We start from the raw sequence: 27,639 nt of genomic DNA, 5'->3' as shown, positions 1-27,639 counted from the left end.
GCCTCACCATGCAGCCCCCGAGGTAGTGCCTGGACGGCGCCGAAGAGCGCAGAGCGGCGCGCAGCCCGCCTGCCCGAGACGGCCGTCCGGCCTCGCGCCTGTCTACTCCCTCCAGCCCGGACCCCCCTGAAATATGTTCAGGGGCGCTTGGATGTGGCCCGGGAAAGACGCCGCCGCGCTGACTATCTGCTGCTGCTGCTGCTGCTGGGCTCCCAGGCCGAGCGACAAACCTTGCGCCGACTCTGAGCGGGCGCAGCGATGGCGACTGTCCCTGGCGTCCCTGCTCTTCTTCACCGTGCTGCTCGCTGACCATCTGTGGCTGTGCGCGGGGGCCCGGCCCCGGGCCAGGGAGCTGAGCAGCGCCATGCGGCCACCCTGGGGGACCGGCCGTGAGCGGCAGCCGGTGCCTCCTCGTGCGGTGCTGCCGCTGCCGCCGCCGTCGCCCGGCGAGCCCAGCGCGCCCCCGGGCACCTGCGGGCCCCGATACAGCAATCTGACCAAAGCCGCCCCCGCCGCCAGCCCCAGGCAGGTCTGCGGCGGCGTCCCAGAACCCACGGGGCTGGACGCAGCTTGCACCAAATTGGAATCTTTGCAGAGACTTTTCGAACCGACTACCCCGGCCCCCCCTCTGCGGCCCCCTGACTCCTCTTCCCGTGCCCGGGCCGAGTTCCCCTCCGCCAAAAAAAACTTGCTCAAAGGCCACTTTCGGAACTTCACTCTCTCCTTTTGCGACACCTACACGGTCTGGGACTTGCTGCTGGGCATGGACCGCCCCGACAGCCTGGACTGCAGTCTAGACACCCTGCTGGGGGACCTGCTGGCTGTGGTGGCCAGCCCAGGCTCTGGGGCCTGGGAGGCATGTAGCAACTGTATCGAGGCGTACCAGCGACTGGACCGACATGCTCAGGAAAAATATGACGAGTTCGACCTCGTGCTGCATAAATACTTACAGGCAGAAGAGTACTCAATCCGGTCCTGCACGAAAGGCTGCAAGGTAGGGACTGGCGTCCGCGGCCACAACGGCTGCCTGGGCGGCGGCAGCAGTAACATTAAAACGGGGAGCAAAAAAGGTCTCCCTCTACCCACCTCACCACTTCCACCCTTCTCACTGTGGCTCTGCGAGTGCCACCCTGGGCCCCTCCCTAGAGAAAGGGCTCAAGGAGTCAGGCAAAGTAATCACCTGGTCAACTTCTATCAATTGTGGATTCCAGTATCTTAGGGCGGGGGCTTCCTGTCCCCGCCCCGGTACAAGGAAGGAGGGGTCCCAGGGTCCTGGGCTGGCAAAGGAGTGGAAGGAGAGGTTGTGCTCCCCAGCCCTCATCCCCAGCCAGCTGTGCCACACTCCTTTCCTGGGCTTGAATTGAAAGTCCCCGGGACTGGCTGGTGCAGGGGGGAAGGCCAACAGAGGAGGAAGAATGTTTGGCAACCTAATGCTTACCCTTGGCTCTTGCCAATGGGTGAGAGGAGGTGCACTCCCGGTGGTAGGACACACCACACTGTTGACCTTATGTGACCTGAGGTGGCTGTCAGAACCGGGGCAGGTGGAGCCGAGGGGTGCCTGCCTTCTCCCAAGGGAACCTGCAGGGTCCTCTCCCCTGACAAAGGAAGAAGCTGAGAACAGGTGATACTGGCTTGTGGAAGAAAGGGCCACTGAAGGCTGGTGCATTACAAAACTCCCAGTGCCTTCCCAGCGCCCTAGGGTGGCAGTGGAGGGAACACTGGCTTTCTGGCTGCTAGGGGCAGGCATCCAGAGGGGAGAGTCTCAAGAGGCAAGGCAGCTGCAGAACGGGCCTGTCTAGAGAGGAGCTGAGTGTTGAGAAACTTCTTGACCCTCAGCAGGGGAGTTCTGGAGAGTAGATGGCTGGGGAATGTAAATATTTGGGTCCTGATGCTACTGCCCTGTTTTCCATGCCTGGCCAGGTGACTTGTGTTTTGAAGGAAAGAGAACAGCAAGGTCAAAGGGTCAAGTGACAAGGAGACCAGGTGGGGTGGTGGCCTCACTCATTCTGGAGCTAGGGCCAGAGAGCTGGAGAGAGGCAGACAGTTGCCTCCTAGCTTAGCTCATCTCCCTTCAAGGTACTGGGGAGGGGCAGAAAGTGCCCCCCTTTCCATCCACCATGGCTCCTGTGGACTTCTGCAAGGTTTTCCTTGCTCTTGGTGGGCTCCATAGGAACTTGGGGAAGAGGGTTGGGAAGAAAGGGGGTAGCTCCTTGTTCCTGACTTCACTTTCTCCTTCTCCCTTTTCCCGTTCTCGTAACCTAGCAGTCTCCTCCCGCCTCCCTCAGCCTCAGCTGACTCACTGCCTCACTCACACTACCAAATGAGATATTCCACTTCTTAAAGGTGTACAGACAGATAGACACACACACACACACATACACACACGGCCACGCACTAGCACTGCCACCACCCTGGGCAAAGACGCACAGGGATACAGAGAGGTTGTCACACCCACGAACAGTGCCATAGAAGCAGACACCATGTCACACACAAGCGCATCTCCTCATGGTGTCAGAGACACGCAGGCGGAAGTACTGTCACATGAAGAAGGACACATTTTGTCATATAGAGATAAAGACACATACCCTCAATGTCTGCCACAGACACACTGAGTGGGAGCAGAGGGATGTGGTTCACTCGCAGATGGAATAAAGGATGTCCATCTTTTGTGTTTCTCCCTCCGATCCCATAGCCCCAACTGTTTTTTTCTTTTTCTTCTCTCAATCAGCAGGATGATTGAGAGCCATGCCACAACTTTCCCATGAGGTTTTCTGCATCTTAGAGGCAGCTCCAAGCCCCATCTAATCCTGCACGAAATAATCCCTTGCATTGATTATTTCTACCAAGCAGTTTGATGTAGAAGACAACTGATCTCTGATTCTGAAGGCCTTATTACCTCTACGACTTGTTAGCAGTATGACCTTGGGCAAGTCACTTCACTTCTCTAAGCTTTCATTTCCTCATTTGTAAAACAGGAATAATAATCCTTTCTTTTCCCACATTCTGGGTATTTTATGAGATTTAAGTGGGAAGAGGTAGCTGACAGTATTTTGTATTAAGAATGTAACATCTGGCATTGATTTAATGCTTAGGGCTTTCAACCCCTTTAACATGTTTTATGAGATCACAGGTGCCCAGGGAGGTTGGTAATACTCACACCACTACCCCCATTGTACAGATGAGGAAACTGAGGTGTAGAGAGATTAAGCCGTTTGCCCTAAGGTCAGTCAGGCAATAAGCAGGAGTGCCAGGACTCCAACCTATGTGTCCCAGTGTTAAGCCCATGCTTTTGCCATTTCCTCCCATCAGGTTCCCCACAGCCCTCCCTCCTCTCCTTTGTCTCCTTGGTCTCCTTGTCTCTCTCTCCTGTGAGCAAACGAACAACTCCTGCTCTCTTGCTGCCTGCTGTGCCGGCAGAAGGGCAGTGCCAGCTCCACAGCTCTCTTCCTGTCTTTCCCACCCCTCTTCCAAATCTCTTTCCTTCATCTACAGCCTAGATTCATATGGTTCTCAAATCCAGCTGTATTGTGGGCACTAAGGGGAAAGACAGCCCTGTTCCTCTCCTTCCTCCAGCCCTATCTCTCCTCAGCCCCTTGCCCATGTCCTTTGCAAGCCTTCTTTGCCAATCACAAGCCTGCTCCTGGGCTCCAAGCCCTCCTGTGGGATCCCTGGAAGATGATGCCCCACCCTTGGGGCTTCTCTCGGGTGCAGAGTTCACAGCCTGAGATCAGGATAAGGTGGTTCTACTTTTGGAAACCGGGCCTGAAGCCTTGGTTCTGGGGCCATTTGACCCCATGTCCCCAAGGCCATTGTTCTAAGCACCTCAATCAGATCCTTCCTGGATGGCCCCAGAAACCCTGTTCTTTCCCTGTGAAATGTCTGCCCCTGTTTTGGGCCACACAGGGCCCCACAAATCATACCTGTCCTCACTGCTGCCTGTGACACCTCCCAATTTAGTACTAGCTGCAACATCTCCTTAATGTGCGACTGACTTCTTCTCACACAGCAGGGCAATGTTAACCCAAGCAGGCTGATGCCCATCCCCACCCTGGCCTCTCCCAATCCTTGGGGCCAAGCCCCACTCCCCCTTATCTGCTTGTACACCCCCAAGCCCTGTCCTTCCCTTAACTCTGCATATGGTTGTTGGACAACCACCTCACTTCCACCCAGCTTGCCATCCTCCCAGTCCTGCCAAGCCCCTACCTAGGTATTTGTCTCTCCCCTCTGTCTCTTTCCTGCTCTCAATTCAGAAAATTTCAATCAGGGGAGTGGTGAAGATGGGCACAGACCCCTGGCTTCTTCTCACAGCTCTTCATCTAAGAGGGCTGTAGGTCCAAGAGAAGGACATTCTCAACTCCCTTACTGCCCATTGGGCTGCATCGATCCAGGTTATTGCCCAGAAAGGATGTGATAGTTCTGTTCTATTCTGAACTGGCCCAAATCCACCTGGCAGACTGTGTGTTTTGTTCCAGGTCTCAATCTGACCAGGTTAAGAAAGGGAGAGAGTTGTAGGAACAGTTTGACCTGGAAAAGGGGAGAATCTAGAGAATATGATCTTGGACTTCACACCTCAGAAGACTTGTCCTGGTACAAAAGAAGACACATGTCCTGCTGGTCCCAGAGGGACTTTATAGCTAGAAAGTCCTGCTGGGCATGGTGGTGCACGTGTTTAACACCAGTGTCTAGGGAGGCTGAGGCAGAAGGATTTCAAGTTCAAAGCCAGTCTTAGCAATTTAGTGAGGCCCTAAGCAACTTAGTGAGACCCTGTCTCAAAACTTTAAAAAAAGGGCTAGAGATATAGCTCAGTGGTTAAGCACCCCTGGGTTCAATCCCTAGTACCAAAAAAAAAAAAGTCTAAGCTGAAAACAAACAATCAAAAACTGAAAAGTCCTGGGTTTGAACCTAACTTCTTCATTACCTGTATGACCTTGAGCTAGGAACTTCAACTCTCTTAGCCTCACTTTTCTCATTTGTAAAACGGGGCTAATTCTTCAGAAAAAGCTCTGTGAGGTCATGATTAATGAGAAGTCTGTATATTATCTAGGCCTGGCACATCAGTCACTCACTTCACAGATTTTTTTTCCTTCCAAAGAAGAAACCAACTGCTCCCAGAAAGTATCTTGCCTGATAAAAGTAGATCCTTGGGTCCAAGTGCCTCAGAGGTGACTCTAGCATTAGATTACAGGGGAAATTGGACCAGATGACCTCTGAGGTCTATTTCAGCCCAGAGATTAGGCCCATGAGCAGAGCCTGCTTTCTGAACAGCAGAATTGGAAGGGGAGAGCTGGGAAAGGAGGTTGGGTCTGACACCCACACATGGGGAGAGGGTGTGGGGGGCTGCGAGAGCCAGCGCCTTGCCTTCTGCCCATACACGCTGGGGCCCTGCTCTTCCTCCACTCCGGCTGGCAGCTGTTTCTGCCTCACTGCCTTCCTCTCTCCTCCCACCTGCCACACAGCTTTCCTGCCAAGCAGGACTCCCAGGCTAATGCTTAGTATGAGGGGTGCTTAGGGCAGAGAGCTTAGGGCACTGAGCAAAGGGCAGGGACCCCCACTTGGCCAGTGATCACTGTTGTCACCCAAGCCGACAGGCAGGGAGCATAGCCTCATAGGCATACTACCTGACGCAGTGCATGGGCCCAGAAAAGATGCTTTGGTCCCTGTTTGCAGGTGGAGGAAGGGGAACACTGTCAATAAACAACCTCCTGGGAACCATGGCAAAGCTGGCCCTGGGGGATGGGCCTCCAGATCCACAGGAGCTCATTTCATTACCAAGGAATGTGAGCATGGGGTTCTCTGAAGGGGCAAGAACCAGAAATCCTGGAACAGGGACAAAGAAGTGGCAAAGCTTAAGACTAGGACAAGAACATAGTGGATTAAGACTGTGAATGGGAAAGTGCCCTCATGCTGAAATGCACCTCTCCAGACCTCTTACCACCATCCTGCCCACCCTGACCCCAATGTCCCTCCCACATTTTAGTCTGTACCCTACACTCTCATTCACATACCAAGGACCTACAACCTGTCCAATCTTCTATTTATCACCCTAGATTCTTCCCAAACCACACCCACACTTCATTCTCTAACCCTTATTTATTACACTTACACTCTTATATTCAAAAAACTTACCTCTGCCCCTCCCACCCTGATCCTTTACCTCTCTTCCTACCCTGTTTCCCTCTAACAGTCAGCCCCTTCTATCACACTCCACCCCTTCCAAACTTTATCCCAGATCCCACACCCTCTTGGCTTACCCAGATCACCCACTTGGCACTGAACCTCTTGCCCTCAATATCTCCTTGTGCCCTTACTCCTCCCATCCCTCACACTCCACTCACACTTCACCTCCCTCCTATTCATCTCTTCTCCTTCCCCCTTTCATTTTCTGGTCCTCTCTTCACCTGCCCCCTTGCCCTTCCCTCCTCCTCTCCCTCTCTGCTCCCTTTCTCCCTCCCTTCCTTCTCTCCTCCCCAGACAGATTGTACACGTGCATGTGTGCATGCATACACACTCAGACACATAGACACACTCTCAGACAAACACACATCCCCCAGTCTTCATGGTTACTTCCCATCCTTCCCGCAGGCTGGTGCCTGACTACTATAGTCACCATAGCAACGGGAACCTCCAGGAAGGATATACTGGTATCTCCTGAATGTGGGGGTGGGGGGAGTTAAGGGAAGGAAGGGAGCCCAGCAGCCTCCCACCCAGTGTCATGGTCTGGCTGGAAGAGTCTGCTGAACATAGTGGAGGTAAGGATGAGGAAAAGGAAGACAGTGGGTGGGGCCTAGATCAAAGGAGGTTCAGGGATCTCTGAACACATCACAAACATGAGAGGTGCTTCCAAGCCATGTGGATGTGTACCGATCCCCTCCACAGATATCAGTAACTTAAGGAAAAGGTTCACCCACTCTTCTTTGTGTGGGTGGGCATGTAGGCCAGACACCTCAGACTCAGGGATGGGAAGTTTGCCCTAGAAAAACTTCTCCCTCACAGCAGTTCTTTCATGCTCCCCACCCTCCAAGGCTGTTTACCAGCTATGTGCCTATGCAGACTGGACATCTCACCTGCCCTTCCCCAGCTCCTCTCTCAACCACATGTGGATTTTAGCTGCAGGTGTTTGTTGAAAGCCAGAGGAAGCCTCTTCTTCTGGGTGTCTAGACAAATCTGGGCCCCCAGAAGCACCATTTTCCAGTGCTGGCCTGACAGGTCTCTGGGCTATAGGTATGTTCACATCCTTGTGGTTACAGGTGCACAGGCTTGCAGCCAGGCATGCTGTCCCTGGGCATGATGCAGGTTTCAGAAAAGCCTGAATTTCTGAGACCTTGAGCTGGGTAGGTGCTTAGAGGGGACAGCAAGGGCACCAGGGGAGTTGGCTCTGGGGAGGGAAATAGTTCTTATGGAGTAACAGAGATTGCCAGGACTAAAGCTTCTGCTTGAATGGATTCTGGAGAAAGGAGCTGGAACCTGAGCCACAAGTTTCTAGGCCAGAAGTTGAGGCCAATTGGCTCTAAAGAAGAAAGGGATAATAAGGGGGAAGGGAAAAAGAAAACGAAGCTTTTGAGTGCATAAGAGATACTAGGGGCTTTATATATGTCCATAGACTCATCATTTCCTGACAGTCATCCTAGCAAACAAGTACTATTATTATCCCCTTTTTATAAATGAGAGAACTGAGACTCAGCAAGGGGGAAACAATCACTCTAAGCTATGTAGCTAAAAGGTGGAAGAGCTGGGATATAAACCCAGGTCTGACTTTTCTTTCCCTAGTACACAGATGTATAAAGGTGATGTTAATAGTATTCTATGGCTATCAGAGGCAATGCCTTGCTGGCTACAGATAGGCTGGGGTGAGAAGCTAGGCTGACTGGAGAAGAGACTCACAGATCCTATTGGAAGCTTAGGGTCCCCATTGGTGTGGTTCAGATCCAGCATGAGGACCCACTGACATCCTCTTTATTTAGGATCCCAGTCTTTGTCCTTGAGACCCAGTAACCATCACTGGTGTCCTCCTGGGGTAGCAACAGGAGGATGGACACAAGGGAATTATTTGTTCCCTCCATTTTCTGCAGGCTCTACAAGGAAGGAGGGAAGAACTGTGCTTCTCTTGCTTGAAAAGAAGGTATCTCTGTTATTTTCTCAGCCTCAAACTGCTAGAAGGATCAATCAGGGCAGGAAGTGAGAAGATGCCCCGAGCAAACCAAGTACAAACCTGAGCCCCACCCAGCATGTGCTGGTAGAACTGGAAGAGAAGACAATGCAGAGAAACCTTGTCACCTCAGAGTCTGTAGAGGCCTAGCTTGGGATTTGGATACTCAGTTCCCATGCCCACAGCCTTAGATGCCTAGGCTTCTCTTGGGTGGTTCAAAGAAGTGCCTGCCAGCCCATCGAGTTGTACCTGGACAAGGATGTTTGGTGTTGTAAGAATTACCAACATTTCCTGTCTTGTTAGGCTTTAAGCAGATAGCATGGCTACTGGCTGATCTGTGAAAGGTGTCTGTTTAGTGTTAGACCCAACTAAATCTTCTGACGAACTTAAACCTTCAGGATTATTATATTCTTAAGAATTATTTTTTAAAAATTATAGACTAAGAATCTTTTTAAAATACTTTTTCCCAATTACAAAAAATGATCTTTGACAAATTTTTGACAAATTTTAGAAAAGAGAAATATAATACAAAAAAGGGCAGATGTGCTTCAGCTTTTTCCATTATGTTAAAATATATATAACATAGTTATTTACCATTTTAATCATTTTTAAATCTACAAGTCAGTGCCATTCAGTACATTTGTAATGTGCAATATCACCACTATCCATTTCTAAAACACTTTTTTTCCTCTCAAATAGAAACTTTGTACCCATTAAACAATAACTCCCCATTCTTCCCTCTCTCTAGTTCCTGGTAACCTCTAGTCTACTTGCTATCACTATGAATTTCACTATTTTAGGTAGTACACATAAGTGGAATCATACATTATTTACCCTTTTTTTTTTTGGTCTGGCTTATTTCATTTGCCCTGATGTTTTTAAGGTTCACCTATGCTGTAGCATGTATCAGTACTTCATTCGTTTTTTTATGGTTGAATAATATTCCACTTGTGTGCCTATGCTACATTTTGTTTATCCATTCATTTGTTGACAGACTTTTGGGTTATTTCTAACATTTGGCTACTGTGAATGATGTAGCCATGAACATCAATGTAGAAGTATCTGTTTGAATCCCTGCTTCCAGTTCTTTGTGGTATAATTAAGAGTGGAATTTCTGGATCATATGATAATTGCATGCTTAACTTTTTAAGGAACTGTCATTCTGTTTTCTATAGCAGCTGTATCATTTTAAATTACATTTATTGGGCATGGTGGCTCGTGACTGTAATCCAGCCACTCAGGAGGCTGACGCAGGAGGAGCACAAGTGCAAGGCCAGCCTCAGAAACTTAGAGAGGCCTTAAGCAACTTAGTGAGACCCTGTCTCAAAATAAAATAAAAAGGGTTGGGGTTGTGTCCTAGTGGTTGAGTACACCTGGGTTCAACCCCTGGTATGTATGTATGTATGTATAAATTAATTAATTAATTTTAAAAAATTATGTTCTGCACCATTTTCCATATAAACCAGCAACACCCAAGTTTCCCAGTCTGTCCACATCTTTGCCAACACGTGTAATTTTCAGGACTTTAAAATAATAGCTGTTACGGTTTAGATGTGGTGTCCCCCAAAACTCACATGTGAGACAATGCAAGAAGGTTCAGAGGAAGAGTGATTGGGTCATGAGAGTCTTAACCCAAACAGTGAATTAATCCCCTGATAGGGATTAATTGAGTGGTAACTGAAGTGGTAGGGTGTGGATGGAGGAGGTGGGAACTGGGGCGTGGCTATGGGATATATATTCTATATCTCCATAGTCTCCACTCCCTCTCTGCTTCCTGATCTCATGTGAGCGGATTCTCTCTGCCACATACTCTGCCATGATGTTCAGCCTCATGTCAAGCCCCAAGGAATGGAGCCGGCCTTCTATGGACTAAGACCTCTTAAACTGTGAGCCCTCAAATAAACCTTTCCCCCTCTGCAATTGTTTTGGTCAGATCTTTAGTCACAACAGTGAAATAGCTGACTGAAACATCCTGGTGTGACTATACATTTTTACATAGTTGATATATTTTCTCACCCTGCTCTTTTTAACTTACTGGTACACTGAGTATTTTCCCATGTAATTATTCATAAACATCATTCATGATGTGTGTACATATTCTATCACATGAATATAATGTAATTTATTTAACTGATCCCCTATCATTAGATATATACATTATTTCCAACTTTTTACTATTATAAGTATTGCTGTTCATGAATACTTTGTTTATAAATATGTGTTAGATCTGATTCTTTTTTAACTAATAAATGCTATCTCAATCATTTTTTCTTATATCTCTACTTTGCTGAGTTTTTCAAATTACAAAATAATGCATGCTCATTGTATCAAATCTAACAATACATAGAAAACATTAATAAATTAATGTTTATAAAGAAAACATTAATAATCCTCGTATTCACTCCCTCTGAGTCCACTGCCCTGAGGTCACAAATGTTAACAAATTTTTTATGTATTCTTCCACCCCTTTCTCTAGACTTACATAAACATCTCCACAGTAAATGACTTTTTCTTTCCTTTGTTTTGCATACAAATGGGAACATAAACATTAATTCTACAGGATGAAGTTTTGAAACTAGAATTACAGAATCAAAGAGTATTAACCTTTTTAATGCTCCTGACACTTTACCAAATTTTTTTCCAAATTACTAGATTATTCTAGTTTATTACCTCACCAAAAATGTAAGATTAATTTACTTGAAAAATAATATAGCAGTGGTTTTTCATTTGCATTTCTTTGCTGAGACATTTGTTTTTCTTGATTATGGGCCATTTGTATTGCCTGTTTGTGAATTGTCCATTTGGGTTTTGTGTTTTTCTTATTGCCTTGTATGCATTCTTTTATATGTATTAATTATAGCAACCTTTTTCTAATCACATTTGTGTCAGATTTAAAAATTTTGCTATTTCTGTCTTAAAGCTGAAAAGATAGAATGAAGAAATCCCTTCCTTCTACAGAAGGCTCTCTTAGGCCTTCTGTATCCTTTCTCTTATTTCTTTCTTCTGTTTGTGAAGTGCATAATATTATCCCCATTTTGCAGTATAGAAGATAGACCCAGAAATCAAATGAGTAGCTCAAGGTCATTTACCTAATACAAGTTGGAGCTTGGATTTGAATGCTGACTGACAATGGTAGTACCCAATATGTGTTGGTTTAATTAATTATACTATAGGTAAAAGCTTTGTGCTAGTTATTTTATGGATATTGTTTACAAAAAGTAAGGGAAGTTTTATTTTATTATCTTCCTTTTGCAAATGAGGAAAGTGTACATCAGGGAAGTCAAGTAACTTGACTGAGGTTTTATAACCACTAAGAACACACCTGGGATTTCTTGACTGCAGTAATGTTTGAGTTTAAAGATGTTTGACCCTGCCTTCTCACCACAAATACTGCCTTCTGAGGGACCATCTTCTTGGATCCAAATTGAGGCCCAGGGAGGGAAAGAAATTGGCACACAGTCACATAGCTAATTAGTGGCCAAGTCCCTGCCTCCTTACTCGTGACTTGTTCAAGTTTGCCCATCTAGTTAATGGCAGAAGCAGAATCAGAACCCAACTCTGACAAACTCTCTCCATCTGGTTAGAGTAAAGGTTTCTTAATAAAGAAATTTATGGAGTAAGTGGCGGAGGAAGGGGTGTGTTGTGGATGCCCTGAGACGTTCAAAGGAATGGACTCTGTCTGGCATTGGTGTCTTCTAGGTCAAGGCTATTCTAGAAGTCCCCAGATGGTAGGACCTGGGACAGGAGAACTTGGCCCTAGTGCAAGAAAACCTTGCAACTGGAAACAGCCTCCCCTGCATCATTGCCAAAGATTAGACCTTAGGATGCTGGTGGGTGTGGACGAAATAAAGCAGTGTGTGTATGTGTATGTGCTTATAGAAAGGGGGAAATGAGTGCTTTGATAGGAGAGTGGAAGTGATTTTTTTAAGTTTCTAGTATCCAAATGCTCTTCCCACTACCCTCACAAGGGAAACCTTACTCATAAGGGGAATGGGCTGAATATATTGATTTCTGAAAATAACCCCCTTCTGTCCTAGCTATCTCTCCCCAATTTGTCCTGAAAGTCCATCAAGAGGAAATTTTTTGAGTATTAAGATTCAATGATTGTAGTCATTTGGAGGGACAATACCAAATGCAGTATGGCATAAAGACCTTGGGCACCAAAGTCCAGGTAGACCTGGCTTATCATTCCGGTTTGAAATCTGTCTTCTCTTTAGAGTAGTTGTTGAGCCCTTGAATATATTCCTTGATCTCTCTTGGAACTTCACTTTCTTCACCTTCAAAACTGAGAAACAGGGTCATTATAAGGATTAAAGGACATAAATCATGATAATCTTATAAGAGCACACTGCCTCCGAGATGGAAAGTGCTCAAGAAATGCTAGCCACCATTATTATATTGTTGCCTGTGAGCCTTGGCAACTTATTTAAACTCTTTGGTCCTCATCTGTAAAAATCTGTAATTCTGGAGGTGATTGTGGGGATTCAATGAATTAATAAATATCAGGATCAGGTGCTTAAAACAGAGCGTGGCTTATAGTAAGCACTTAATAAATGGTAGCTGTTTTTCTTATCTTAGTTAGATGTGTTAAATCCCAGTGATTGCTTAATACCCAACTGAAGTTCACAATATTGAGGTGGGCAGTTTAGGAGTAGGGTAAAGTGATTTTGGAGCAGGAGGTGATGTGTCAGTGTGGGGATGGGGGATCAGGAGCTGGAAGGCAACTGGAGAGTTTCTAGCAAGTGAGCACATGAAGACATGCTTAGATGGGAGAGGGAAGAGATAGAGAGGGAGATAGAAGGACCCCAATGTCCTTGATTCATCTCACAACCAGATACCAAGTACAGCTATCAGTCACCTTTGATCAGGTCTGTGTTCTCCCCCAGCCTTTCGCCTACCTAGAAAAGCATAGCGTTTAAGAAAGGAGGTGAGGCAGATGCAGGGGATTGATTTCACAAGGATGGCTGCAGAAGGCTGGAGATGGCTTTCTGAACCTGGGAGTGGGAGTGTGTGCAGCTCCAAAGGAAGCTATGGTTGTCACTGTCACACTAAAACCATTCCTGTGGTGACTTGCACAACAGTTGTGCACAGAAGCCCCCCAAACTGCCCTCCTCTGCATTCCCCTTTCTGGCCATGGGATCCCTCATTAGCTCTGTTGGGCTCACCTGGCCCAAGGCCATGCCCAACAGTGGTGATAGAGTAGATGATCCAGAGCAGGGCAGAGCAATGTGGGTTGTATGCAGTGATGATGGTCAGGTCTTGGGGATTTTGCTATGCTGTTTTTGAGGTTCATGGCAGCAGATAAGTTTGCTTTTACTTAACTTTTATTTTTTAAGTAATATATGTTCATAATTTTTAATGTCATGTACAAGCTACATATATACACATACATGGGCACATACACCCCTAAACCTTACTCTTCAGAGTTAAACCCTGGAAATGCTGTTTTCTGTTTCTTCTAATGTTTCCTTCAACATTTCTAAATGTTATCAAATATCACTATTTTTATTTTTCTGTTAAAAATCTGTGTGTATATATGTGCATATGAATATCATAAATATATATATCCTTGTAGCTTATATATGTCTTTTAAATTACATGTCTTAATATGTCATCAAAACAGTAGTCCTGTGTTTCACCCTGAGCCTCACTCTTCAGAGTTAAATACTTCCAACTTTCATAGCTGTTTTTTTTTTATTTGATATTTACCTGCACATTTCTAAATGGCATGTCAATATGCTATTTCTTACTTTTTCTGTTTTAGATGACTATTGACTTTTTAATCTGATTAGAGGAGGATTTAGCCCTTTTACTACCATCGACACCATGCATGAACACATGCTTCCCCTCTCATCATACGCTCAATATTGGCATATCACAGCTTCTGATTTTAACAATATTCCATGTTTATGTTATTAGGATAATACTGTTCATAGCTAAGTCATGTAGAACATGGAGATTACATTTCCTTCCTTGGTCAACTTGTTTTCTTGGAGTTAATAATTACCTCTTTTTTCCTATTCTATAGCTTTTTGGTAATATAGCCCCAGTTACTTCATCAGTTGTAAAATTCCATGAGATCACATTCATAACCAATTATTTTAAAAATTTTTTTCTAATCTGTCCACCTTCCTCCAATCTGGGATAGTTACTGGAAGCCTGGCTTTCAAAGACTTGCAAACACCTCCACTTACTTAGATACTCAAATCCCTGTTGAGATATTGAGAGCAGTGCACTTATAAGTAAGATACAATTCCTGTCTTGGGGGAGCCCACAGTCTCATGGGTGTTTAATTATGCTGATATCTCACCAGAAGGCTTGGACTCTGTCCTGGGACTTTGAAGTAGGCCATCCCTTTGGTCCCAAACTCCAGGAAGGCCTCCCCTTCTCCATCTCCAATAAATTATTGGCAGAGCCTGATACAGTCCCCCAGAGAGCAAATGTGATCATAAGCTGCAGTAACAGAAACTCTTTCTAGGACAGGAGGGCTGATGCATCTACTTCATTTTGTGTTGATAAACCCTATCCAGGGATTTTCTTCATTTTCAAAGGACACAGAAATACAGGGACTTTTCTGAAGATGAAAAATCAAATAGAAGAGATGACTGGAAATTATATCCCTTGAAATAGTTAAAAAAGCCCAACAACCTGGGAATGTTTATCTTCTTGGAAGAGAAATCTACACATAGCTTTCTCCATTTTTCTCACCTCATGTTCCCTTTTCATTTTACTAAAATCTGTTTCTGCCCCTACTGCTGCACTAAAATTGTTCTGACCATAATGAGACCTCCTCTTAATTCCACAAACCAGTGTGTTCATATCTATGTAAATCCTTATCTGCTGGGTATTCCCTATTTTTGAAGTTCTCTTATCCCTTAATTTATAGGATGCCACTCTTTTCTATTTCTCCTACAGTCTCTTAAGGCACTCCTCCATTTTCATGATTTCCTTCCTCCACCTGCCCTTTAAATGTTAGTGTTTGGGGTTGGGGCTCTAGCTTAGTGGAAGAGTGCTTGCCTAGCACATGTGAAGCACTAGGTTCCATCCTTAGCACCACATAAAAAATAAACAAATAAAATAAAGGCCTGCTATTTATCTACAACTAAAAAAAGTTAATGTTTTCCAGAAATCCACTGTTGATCCCTTTCTTTCTCTTCCCACACTCCCTAGGCAATTCCATACATTCCCTTGGCCTCTACCATTACCGTATATATCAGTTAGGGTGAGCTGGGGTATGCTGTGGTAACAAGTAACCACCAAAGAAAGATCAGAAACTTCACATAGATGGTTTTTTTCTTGCTCATGCTACATGTCCAAAATAGGCCAACAGGAAGCATCTGTTTATGATAGTCACCAAAATACTCAAGGTAGTAGAGGGTCCGTCTCAACTTTTCTTCTACAGCCAGAACTAGAGGAAGGAGAAAGTAGCAACTCCTTATCTTACAGCTTCTCCCTAGAAGTGATCTGAAAGAATGAGGTGACACCAACTGTCCGTCCACCGGAGAAGTTCCGCTTTATTTAGGGAATGTACCATGTCACTTCAGGTGACACTTCATTGGTCCATGTAAGTCATATGGCCATACCTAATTTCAAAATGTATGGGAAAGTATAGTCCTACTGTGTTCCCAATGATTAACTCCTTGACCCCTGATGACTCCTAAGTCTTTATCCAGACCCTAACTATGTTCAGGCTATTATTATGTCTAACTGTCTCCTAGACATTTCCACCTGGTTGACCCATGTATAATTCAAAATCAACATGACCAAAAACTACTTTTATTTTCTTCATTTTTAAACCTACTCTTCCTTCTATTTTTTCTTCTTCAATAAGTGAAACTACTGTTCATCAAGCCACCCAAGCTAGGAGCCTGATAGTTATCCCAGACCCCTCCTTCTCCGTCATTGTCCACATCTTTAAGTAATCCTGTTAATTTCACCTCTGTAATATTTCTTCCCACATCTACCCCTTCCTCCTCATTTTTAAATTCTGCTACTGCCTTAGTTGAGATTCTTGACATCTTCTAGATTATTGCAGTAGTCTCCCTAAATGGTCTCCCCGCCTCTAGCCTTGATGCCTACACTCCATCCTCCACACTTTCAGACAGAAGATAGAAAAGTTAGTCACAGAAGTGACAAGAAATCTTTAAGCAATTATTTAAAGGCTCTCCATTGCCTATAGACTAAGGTCCAATTCCTCCTCAGCATCCAGAGCATATTAATATGGCCATGGCCTTCCTATGCAGCCTCATGTTCCCCATTTGCACCTTTAACCTAAGCTGAACTACCTATAGTGTCTGAACCCAGAACTGTTTCACACCTCCCAGCCTTTACACCTGCTGATTCCTTTGCTTGAAGTATACTTATTCTCTCACCTACTGAACTTCAATGCTTTTTTCCCCCTAAGTTCAAACTCAAGCTTCTCCCACATGGGCATGTTTTCCTGTCCTTCAGTATTCAAAACATGGTTGATCATTTCTCAGTTTATGCTACTACTATACCAAGTACATACTACTGATAACAGTGGTTCATAATGATTGATTCATGTGGTTGTCTCCCCTTCTCCTTGAGGACAGCATTTATGTCTCACTCATCACTATTATCTATAGCTCCCACTCCAGTGCCAGGCACTCAAAAGGTATTGGGGATGTGTTCACTGCATCAACAAATGAATGAGAGACCAGATTCAGGGAAGTCTACAAATAATTGTGGGGTTAAAATGGGGGACAGAAAGGGGACTGTTCTGTATGGCCCCAGAAGAGCTAATAAAATACACGAGTGAAGTCACAGGGAGGCATTATTTCAGCTCCAAAGAAGTACAATTTCTTTAACTGCTGGAGTTGCCCAAAAATATGGGCAACCTAGGAGAGAATGAGCTTCCTGTGACAATCAGAACCTGTATAGCACTTGGAAGGGATGTCAGAGTGAAAATTCCAGCAGAACGTAGGACAGTGGAGTGATAACTCTCACAGTCGTTTCCATTCTGGTGCAGTCATGAACCTGTCTCTTCTGCTCACCTGATTGACATGAATCTTTTAGGTCTCTTCAGAACTGCCTCTGCATTAGGGACACTAACTCTCCACTAGCCCACTCCTAGCCATGCTGGGCCCACCTAGCCCTTGCCTTGCAGCAGATGGCCTAAGAGACTTACAGGTACAAGGGCCTCCAAACTGGGTTGACTTGAGGTTTTCACCCACCTCTCCAGCCATCTCCCCCACCTTTCCTTCAGGCCAGACCACTTTGACTCATGACTGCTCATTCTGAGAAGCAGGACAGTTGTTGCTTATTTTTTATAGCACTTAGGTAAAGCCCTGTCATCTACCCGGATTTGCCCTAAAATGCCTCTAATCTCATTCTGACTCTGCCAATCCCAATGAACTACTGTTCTCCCTAGAGTTACATCCATGATCTCCTTTCTCTGGTTTGGGAGACTGACGTTGACCTCACCCTGTTCTGACCCAATTCTTTGAATGCCTAGAGTCAGGAATAGGAACACTTGGCTCTTTTCTGACTTTGCCCAACAGGGTCCCTTATAGAATTATACATGTGCCAGTGGATGTAGTGCAAAGAGGCATTGGGTTAATAGTCAGGGTGCCTCTTTGGCTTATAGTTGATTTCTTACATGTCTCTTACTTGGTTAAAGCAGTTCCCTTTTCGGGGCCTCAGTTTCCCCATGAGTAAAATCTGGAGTGGGGTGGTTACTTATATACTGCAGTGTTTGCAGACTGGTTTTCATCCCAAGCCCAGCCCCCATTACTGCTTTGCTTCCACAAGTTCTGCAGCTGTAGCTCCTGGCTAAGGGTCTCAGGGGGTCCATTAAGAAGATAAGCAGCCATGAATAGAAGGTCTATAGGGAGGATTTAGATGAGGAAACAGGCCCTAAGGAGGGAAGCAAGTTAGAATTCAAGAAGCCAACTGCTTATTTCCTGGTTGGCAAGAACAGACTCTCCTCCCCTGGAGGGTTTTACAGCCCTCAACCCAGGAGCTTAGGCTGGCCTCCTCTTTCTAAACCCTCTGGCCCTGAGTCCCTGTTTAGGGGCACGAGAGTCTGCATTCATGCAGCCCTCTGGAAAAGTCAGACATTTCTTTCCAGAGAATTGTAGGACTTAGAATGCCCCAGCCAGGGCCGCAAACCATCCAGGTCCTCCCACTCCTCCTTAAGCTGGCAACTGCAGAGCTCAGGAGGGGTGGGGATCCCTCTTATCATTCCCCTCCCATTTCAGGAGTAGCTTCTCCACCCATTTGGGAGGAGGGCTGGGACAGTCTTCTCAGCTTCCTTTTTGGGTTAATTAGTGTTCCCTCTAGTTACTCACTGCTTCCTTCCCCTCCCAGTTCCCATAGCAACTGGGCTGTAGCAGCCTGAACTTGATTGAGCCCAGCGGTGTCCCGACTGAGGTGGGGAAAGGAGGGCATCGCCAAGTCAAGGCTTCCTGCTCCACCCATCCCCTGCTGCTACCTCAAGGGTCTAGGATGGTTCAGCTCAGATGACAAGTATAATAGAGAAGACTTTCTGCCAGGTTGGAGTTTAAATAGCCTGAAACCCCAGGACAGACATGGTTCTCCTCAGCTCTCCTTCCCCTACCCTGGGCAGTCTCCTGTGTCCTGCTCCCCTTAGTTTATAATTCACTCACCGGTAAGATGATAATGATTATTATTATTATTATTATTATTATTTACAGGAAGAACTCTGGAAATCAGGCTTTGAGTCCCTCCCTCTGCAACTATTTGATATGGCCGTAGACAAGTCCTTACCTCACTTCTGGGCCTCAGTTTTGCCATATATGAAATGATGAAGCGGGACTAAACTAATAGTTCTCAAGCCTGCCTTGCATACTAAAATTGCCTGAGATGTTTTGCAAAACTACAGATGTGTTAGCCCCACCAACAAAGATTCTGACTTTGTTGGCCTGGGGTTTGATATTTTTAAAATGATTGCCAAGTAGTTCTAACATGCAGGCAAAGTTGAGAAACTGGTGAGCAAAAGATCTCCACAGGTCTCTCAATTGAGTTTTATCTAGTTCTGAGACATTTCTTTTTCCCTGCATGCTCCACCTCCAGTACACCCCACAGTTGCCCTCAGCCTGGCCCACCTGGCCCTTCCCTATCCTCACAGATGAGTGCTCAGGCCTCCTGTGACTACCCATGCAACCCAGCACCCCCTGACTCAGGTCTCACAGTGATGAGGTAGGGAAAACTACCAAGGTTTATCTCAGAAACAGAGATGCAGAATCTGAGGCAGGCTTGTGGCCTAAGTGGTAGCCTAAGAACCAGACCTTTCACCTGTGAAGGACCCAGGCCACCACTGAAACATGTGGGCCAACAGTGGTTCAGCTATGGGACCAAGGAATTGGATTAGCCCTGAGCCCTGTGTCTCTTCTTCCTCATTCCCCTCATTAGCTCCTTGTCTGTTCCTGCCTCACCACCCACAGGCCTGGTGTCCTCCCCAGGCAATCTGCTCACCCACTTGTTGCCATGGTGATTCTGGTTGGGGGTGTAGGGACTGAGGGGGGTCGTCTCATTAAGGAGAAAGGCCGCACTTTCACTGTCAGACCACCCTTCTCCCCTCCCCTCCCATGCTTCCCTGCCCTTCTTGGAGCAGATGAGGGGAGAGCCCGATTACCATCACCTGTGACTGGGAGGTGGCGGATAGGAACACCACTTAGGCCTCCTCACCTAGGAGCAGGAACATTGAACTGGAAGACCCTATGGCGATCTTAAAGGGACCTCTGAGCCCCAGCCCCACCATTGAGGGGTGGTGATTCCATATGGTTTAGGGTGAAGGTGAGGTAGATTCTAGTTCTAGATTGCAGAGATGGGGCAAAGGCTATGGGTAGAGACACCAGTCTTGATACTCTGGGGCCAAAATATGAAAAGGGTACTGCAAGGTTCTGTTTCCCTTCCCTCTTGTGATTTCACTTTCTTTTCTACCTTCTATTTCTTTCTCCTGCCTTCCTTTGCTCTCTTATCCTTCTTTCTTATAATTCCCTTTCTCTACCTTTATTCCTTCTTATACACCCCCTGTTCACTCATTCCACTTCCTTGCTGTCTCTTACTCCTCCTCTTAGTAGCCCTCTGAACTGCATCTTACCCTTCTTATGCTCCACACTCACTCTGTTAATCAGCTTTCCATCACTGTGACAAAATACCTGAAATAATCAACTTATAAGGAAGAAAGGTTTATTTTGGCTCATAGTTTCAGAGGTTTCAGTCCATAGTCACAGACTCAAAACACTCTTGCTTTGGGCCTTGTGCTTTGGGCCTGTAGTGGCATAGTACATTATGGCAGAAGTGCATGGCAGCTACCTGTTCATCCCATGGTGGCAGGGAAGCAGAGAGAGGAAAGGGCAGTCAGAGTCCTAATATCCCCTTCAAGGGCACACCTCCAATGACCTACTTCCTCCCACTAGGCCCCACCTCCTAAAAGGTTCTGCTACTCAGTAGCACCACAGGCTGGTGAGCAAGCCCTTTGACACATGAGCCTTTGTGGGACACTCTAGATCCGAACTATAGCATGCTTTTATCTCCCTACTCTTTTTTACTGTTCTTTTCTCCCACCTTCACCCCACTCTCTTACCCCTTTACCTCCCTTCCACCTCTTATTCCCCTGCTCTTTCTCCCCAGCCTTGTTTTTTCTTACCCTCATGATCACCACCATTGCTTACCCTCCAAACCCCCCACTATATTTCACCCTCTCTTGCACACCTCCTCTCTTTTACCCCTGCAGCCACCCTCTCTTACCCTTTAAGTTCCCTTTTACTGTCCTCTTTTAACCCTCTAGCTCTCTTTTACACAGCCCCTTACTTTTACCTGTTCCTTTTCCCCTCCATGCACTCCTTTCTCATTCCTTTGCACATACCTTTTATCCTAATAATTTCGTTTTTTTTTGGAATTTACATAAATGAAATTGAAGACAAATATGCAAGAGATGTGTGTACACAAATATTCAATGGAGCATCATTTAGCATAGTAACTAGTGGCCACATGGAAACAAATTAAATGTCCATGAGCAGGAGACTGGTGTCCATTCCATTACATTCACATGAAACTATTTCTGTTCTTTTGGCGCACCTTGTATTTGCTCACTTCTGTGCCTTTGCTTACGTTGTTCCCTCAGCCTAGAATATCCTTTTGCCTCACCTCTACCCATCCTATCTATGGAGTGCAAGCTCAACTCTTATCCCCTTACTGCAATCTTTCTCAACTTCTCTACTTGCTTCACTCCAAGGATCCATGGTTTGACTTCTCCCGTAGTATAGATCATATACTACAGATTCAAGTTAGATTTGTCTATCTGTGAAACTGGAATTCCTATGAAAGTAGGAACCTCGTCATTTACTCATCTAGTACATTCAATCAACAGATATTTTTTATGTATATTGCGCTGAGTTCACAATGGTTAATAAGACAAACTCATGTTTGCCTGCATGCAACTCACAAAGTGGGGTGGACAGTGAGATAAAACAAGTATGCAGACAAAGCAATAATTGTGGTGAAGAAACACATAAGGAAAGAATAGAATAATAAGGGCAGCATCCTCTGCTGAGAGGAGTCAAACTATGGGAGAGACCCTCTCTGAGGAGCTGAAACTTAAACTGAGACTTGGAAGATGAAAAGGACCCATTGATCCAAAAGTGGGAGGAAGAACATTCCAAGCCAAGAGAACAGCATTTGCCAAGGCCCCAAGTTGGGAAGACGTAGGGAACTTTCAAGCAAAAGAAAGAAAACCCCTCCTTGTGGAGCATGATGAATTTGATGGGAGAGAAGAAAATGAAAAATGAGGTTGGAGAGAGATGGGGACAAAGTATGTAGGAGTTTGAAGTCAGTGTTCAGAAGTTTGAGCTTTAGTCTAAATGCATTGAAGGGTTTGAAGCAAGGGAGTAACAAATCCAATTACAGTTGAAGACCTCTCTTGTCCTATGTGGACAGTGAATTAGAAGGAAAAAGAGCGGAGGTGGGGAGGCCAGATAAGAGATGACAGCGTCCTGCACAGAGGTGTGGCCATGGAGCTAGAATTGACATGGCTTATAGATGGACTGGATGGGCAGATGCAGGGGAAGGGAGGAATGGAAGCTGACACTTAGGTTTTTTCATAGCACTTGCCAAAATGGTCAAGATTTGTGGTTGAGGGTGTATTTGGAATTTTAAAAAATTAAGAACTATATTTTCAAATTCAGAACATGTTAAATTTGAGATGCCTGTGAGATACCAAAAGTCCCAAGCATTGCTTTGTTCCTGATTTGTACCACAATCCGCCCCCCCACATCCCTACCCCTGCTTTGCTTCAGGCCACTGTAAAATATTATTGCCAAAGCCCATGTTCACAGTGGAGTCATTTTTAGTTTAGTGAAAATGTTTAAAGTAAGTGTTTAAAGTAAGTGAAAATGTTTAAAGTAAGTTGATCTGTGTGGTTGAAAGGCCTCCTGCTGCAGAATGACCTGGACCTTTGTTTAAAAATGCAGATCCCTGAGCCCACCCCTGTCTTCTTGAAACTGAATTGGGAGGAGGCATCCTCCTGTTTAACAAGTGCCCCTGGGGATTCTGAGGCACACTGGAGTCTAAGAACCATTGCTATGAGAAGTGACAGTGAACCTAGAAGGCACGGCTAAAGATACTGGGTCTGGGTGTGGGCAGAACTCAGACTCCATGTGTGAGCAGCCCCTGGACAGCCTGTTAAAATACAGATGCTGGCTTAGCAGAGCAGGGACAGGGCCTAAGCTTCTGCATTTCTCACCAGCTCCTAGGTGATAGTGATGCTACTGCTCTAGGTCCACACTTTGAGCAGCAAGGGGCTAGATCAGTGATTCTCAATAGAACAGTTCTTGTGCAGCATTATGAGCTAAAAAGCAAAGGAATAGCATAATCCCATTGCTACTTGAGGCCACTTTTACTCTTATGCAGACAGTGGATTGGAAAGAGCAAGAGTTTAAGTAAGGAAGCCAGATAGGAGACTGTCATCCAGGTGAGAGGTGTTGGTAGCCTGCACTCCTGGTCATGGAGATCCCAGGTGGCATTTGACAATGCTGCAGATATTTTTTGGTTCTCACAACTGGAAAGGTAGGAAGAATGCTGCTGGCATCTAGTGAGTAGAGGGGCAGGGAAGTTGTCCAGTGTCCTACCTTGCACACACAGCACAACCCCCACGACAAAGAATTATCTGGCCCAAAACCAGATAATTGCTGCTGAGAACCCTAAAGGGTATTGAGCAGGGGACATTTCTACCGAGAACTCAGTGCCTAGTAATGGTGGGCTAGATGAGGGATAAGAAGTATGCCCATTAAGTGGAACTTTGAAGAGAGACTTTAAAAGAAGTTTAACAGTGTCCATGATTTCTGCTGTACACCAGGGCTGGAGCCAACAGGACAAAGCATGGATTAAGTAGAGCTTAAAGGCACATATGGTGACTGGTAAGGCAGATTCCTGTTTTTATTAAAAAAAAATATCTCCTCACATTTGTACTGCCCTTGGGAGCTTAGAAAACATTTTCATATATGCCATATTATTTGACCCACACCATACCCTAATGAGGTAGAACGAGGATTATTTTCTCTATCCCTTTCTTGAATTTAGCAGCTTGACACTATCAGCCAAGGAAATGTTCGCCAAATGGAATGGAACTGAAATTTGCCTCATTTGTAACCTTGTACAAGTGAAGACACCTCTTTGAACCAAGTATAAAATGAGAGTTTTGGATGGGATGATTGGTAAGACTCCTTCTGCTCTGACATAGGAGTAATTTTGATTTTTGCCAGCAAACAGATTCTAAGTCTTGGATGACTATAGATTGGGGAATTTGGGTGCCCATGCTCTATGAGATGGGAGATCTTAGGGTAGGATATAACAGCCATGACCCGAACCTTTCTTCCTCTTGTCCTCCTGGGTCCTGGGGTTAGGTCGTTGAGGCACCTTTGAGAGGTCATAAGTTGGCCTTCCCCACCCCTTTCCTCTGAGGTGGGAAGGGGCTGGCACATGGGCTGATACTCTTTCCTCTCCCCACAGGCTGTCTACAAGGCCTGGCTGTGCTCAGAATACTTCAGCGTGACCCAGCAGGAATGCCAGCGCTGGGTGCCCTGCAAGCAATACTGCCTGGAGGTGCAGACCCGGTGCCCCTTTATCCTCCCCGACAATGAGGAAATGGTGTACGGAGGGCTCCCTGGCTTTATCTGTACAGGTAAAGGCAGGGCTCTGGGGAAGAGGGAGGAGGCTGGGGCCCAGGGCAGTCACCAGGTCAAGGGAGTGGGAGCAGGGAGGACAACAGGAGAATCAGGATAGAAAAAGTCCAATGGTTAGAAGAGTAGGCAACAAGGTCCCCAGGTTGATAGGGTCAAATGGAATGGGGGGAAAGAGAGACCAGAGTAGCCATCTCTACCCAGAATATACCTAGCCGAGGATTCATCCTAGAGAAGCTAGCTGGGGTCCCCCAAGGAAAGAAGGGCTTGGAAAGGGAGGGTGTTGAGGATCAAAAGAGAAAGAAGTCTTGGTTAGGGCTACCTGAATCCTGGCTTGGGAAATGTCCTCTCCAGGTAAAATAGAGAGACATTAGCTCCCTGAGCATCCCACCACACCTTCCTTATCCATTGGCAGGGTTGCTGGACACTTCACCAAAGCGGCCGGAAACCAAGTGCTGTGACGAGCAGTGGGTCTCCTGTGAGTCGGAGAAGAAGAAGTTCAAGGAGTCTGAGGCCCCCAAAACCCACCACCAGCAATTCCACCACTCCTATTTCCACCACTACCACCAACAATATCACCACTACCACCCCCGCCATGACCCTCCAGGCCGTGTCAGCCACAAGCCCTCCCTGCTGCCGGTCTCTGGGGGATCCCGCCTCAGCCCCAGCAGGATCCGGCTCTGTGTCCTTGTTCTCATGCTCCTCCATACCATGGTGTCCTTCTCCAGCAACCAGGGTGGTGGGGGACTGGGGCTGGAGACACTGCCTGCCCTAGAAGAGGGCCTGACACGGGAAGAGTGACAGCAGGGAGGGAGGACAGACCTCCACCACATACTGACAGCAGCTCCAGCCCCCCCCATGTGGAGGGGAGGGAGCTCCTCCCATGGGAGGTATAGAACCAGGTGGGGGGCGGGGGGGAAATGGGGGACCACACATCCCCCCAACCTACCCCCACCCCAAAGCAGCTCCAACAGAATGGCCAAAGGGCCCCAGGGAGCTGCAAATCTCATCTGGGAGAAAAAGGTAGGAGCAGCAAGTACCCCCTCCCAAGCCCCATCTATGAGGCTTAGCAAAAAATGGGGGGGAGTAGGGGCTGGAATTGGCCACCCCTGCTGAGAGCCCTGACCCCAGGAAAGGAGGCTGCTCACCCAGCCTTGGCCCTGCAGGGAATGTTGGGGGGCACAGAGGGGAAAAGCTCTTCCCCCCCTTCTGCATTCCTTTTGTTGCCAAGATCCTTAATTCCCTCCTGCCCATATCCCTACAGGCGACGGCAGACAGTGCAATGGCCCTCCTGCCACTTTAGTGCACCTCACCCCACGTGGGGCCACCACAGGTGAAGCACCAGGCTGGGACATGAGGTGTGCCCAGTTGCAGCTAGGTTGGGGCCCCAGTTAAGCTGTGCCCCACCACCCTAGGCAATGAGGGGTAGGAATGGGGTACAGAATAAGTGGTGAAAGAGAATGAAGATAGGGAAGCAGGAGAGGAGAGGAGAGATGCAGACAGAGGGCCTGGAGAGATAGCCAAATGGGCTACTACCAGCTGGCTTTGGGGAGGTGAGTGATTAATGTTGAGGCAAATATAGAACTGATCCCCAAATCAGAGAGAGTTGAAGAAGGAGCCCTCTGGGGAAAGGAACTGAGTTGTTCTGCCAAAAACCAGAAGGCTGAGGGCACGTGGTTGGACTGCCGCTGTCTGAAGGGCCATATCTTACAGAAGGTGCACATACTCCCAAGGGCCACTCTTGCCCTGGAGATCTTGGCCTTGGGGCCAAAGACCTTTCATTTCCGATCTCCATGGGGAGGAGGGACTTGAACCCAAGTGGGTCAGTCCTGGCCTGGGTCCTCATACTCCCCCTTCCTGTCCTAGCCCAGGCCTCCATGAAGGAGAACCTGGAGGCCTTGCCCCAGAGCTCTCCAGAGATGAGCCTCCCCTGTCCCCACCCTATCCCCTTCCCCAGCCTACCAAAGAGTATTCATCCCTTCCCATTCCTGCCCCCATGGGTTACTACTATTCCAATTCCAAAATCCTCCTCACCCTATAGTGGGTCCCCTGCTCCAGCCACCCCTGTCCCTTGCTGGAGAAAGTCCAGAGGAGGGGAAGAAGACCATTTGACTAAAGATAATGTGCTGTTTTCCCTTGGCTGCAAGATTTGAACTGTTTAGTCAGGCTAGGGAGCTGAATGAGAAAAGACATTGAGGAGATATTGAGGACCCCGTTGGGGCTATTAGCCTTACACTGATCAGCTGAGAGGGGGAGGCCACATTGCCTGGGACATCGCAAAGCCAGTAAAATCTCACAAGAACCAGAGCCAGAACTATGTGGATCCGGACAGGGTCATTCAGTTCCAGAAGGGCCTGCATCCTATGATGTGAGGCTAGTGAGTGGAGGAGAGGAGTAGCCCTGGAGCTGTAGCAGAGTGAAAACAAGAAGACGGGGATGGGGAGGGAGAGCTGAACTTGGTCAGCTTAGGGGTGAATGGGAGGCCTCCCTACTAGAGAAGGAATCAAGGACCTCATCTGGATCTCAGACCAGCTTCATGAGCCTGATGAGTCCTTCCCTGACAGTTTTTTCATTTCTCACAGCCTGTTGTCCCATCCCCTTGCCCTGCCCACACACTCCCCTTTTTGGCCCTCAGCACTTTGGGCCTGGCCACATACCCCATCCCTACAGTGCTCTTTTCAGCTGGGGAGGGGAAGAGGTGCTGGCATCTTTCCAGATGTGCTTATGTGTAAGTGAAGGGGCAGGTGCTTGGGCTCCAGAGAGACCCCAAGTACTGCCTTCTAACACCTGCATCCTCAGGAGGGGAAAAGGGACTGGGCAGTAAAGGGGGACCACATGGCCCCAGAGAATGGACCCTTGGAGACTCCCATCTCTTTCCCCTCACCAAGTGCCCAGGAGACCCCTGGCTCAGACCAGCCCAAGGCCTTGCCCAGTGGCAGGGGAAAGGGGCACCACACTCCACCTCAAAGTCATTTGACTGTCCCCATTCACTCCACCAACCCGATCTTCCACCATCTCTCCAGCTGCCCCTGCTCTCCATCACAGGCAGCAGAGCCGGGCAGCTTTCTTATGCCATTTTCTACACTGTGCTTCATGAGTAGGACTTTCTTGCACTAGTTCCTATGACTGAGTCTCCAAGCTGGTTTCCTAGTAGTCCCCCATCCCTTCCTCCCTTACCTGGCTATGATTCAGTTGTCTCTGCCCTCCCTCTTACCCCTGCCTCTGTGTTTCAGTGAGAGTCTCTATGTGTACTGCTTTCTGTTTTGTTGCATTGTGGGGCAGAGGATTCTCTGCCCTTGTTTAACCCCATAAATAAATGGTAAGACTTGA

The 27,639-nt window shown here is 46.9% G+C and overlaps 1 protein-coding gene across 1 annotated transcript; it reads left to right on the top strand.

Moving 5' to 3' along the window:
- Window positions 1-27,639, top strand: NALF2 (NALCN channel auxiliary factor 2). Its single transcript, XM_079124080.1, has 3 exons — window positions 1-994; window positions 24,140-24,311; window positions 24,725-27,639. Exons 1-3 carry the CDS (start codon window positions 134-136, stop codon window positions 25,108-25,110), a joined length of 1,419 nt encoding a protein of 472 aa, XP_078980206.1. The 5' UTR covers window positions 1-133; the 3' UTR covers window positions 25,111-27,639.

The sequence above is a fragment of the Sciurus vulgaris genome (genome assembly GCF_902686455.1).
Source record: "Sciurus vulgaris genome assembly, chromosome: X".
Lineage (NCBI taxonomy): Eukaryota > Metazoa > Chordata > Mammalia > Rodentia > Sciuridae > Sciurus > Sciurus vulgaris.
Note: the sequence above shows the minus strand (reverse complement) of the source record. Positions and strands in the feature narration are given on the sequence as shown.

Excerpts from the sequence above, each read along its gene's own strand:
- NALF2 (XM_079124080.1), top strand. The coding sequence starts at position 134 with ATGTTCAGGGGCGCTTGGATGTGGCCCGGGAAAGACGCCGCCGCGCTG. Across the intron at positions 995-24,139 it reads CCTGCACGAAAGGCTGCAAG|GCTGTCTACAAGGCCTGGCT; the intron begins GTAGGGACTGGC and ends CTCTCCCCACAG. Across the intron at positions 24,312-24,724 it reads CCCTGGCTTTATCTGTACAG|GGTTGCTGGACACTTCACCA; the intron begins GTAAAGGCAGGG and ends ATCCATTGGCAG.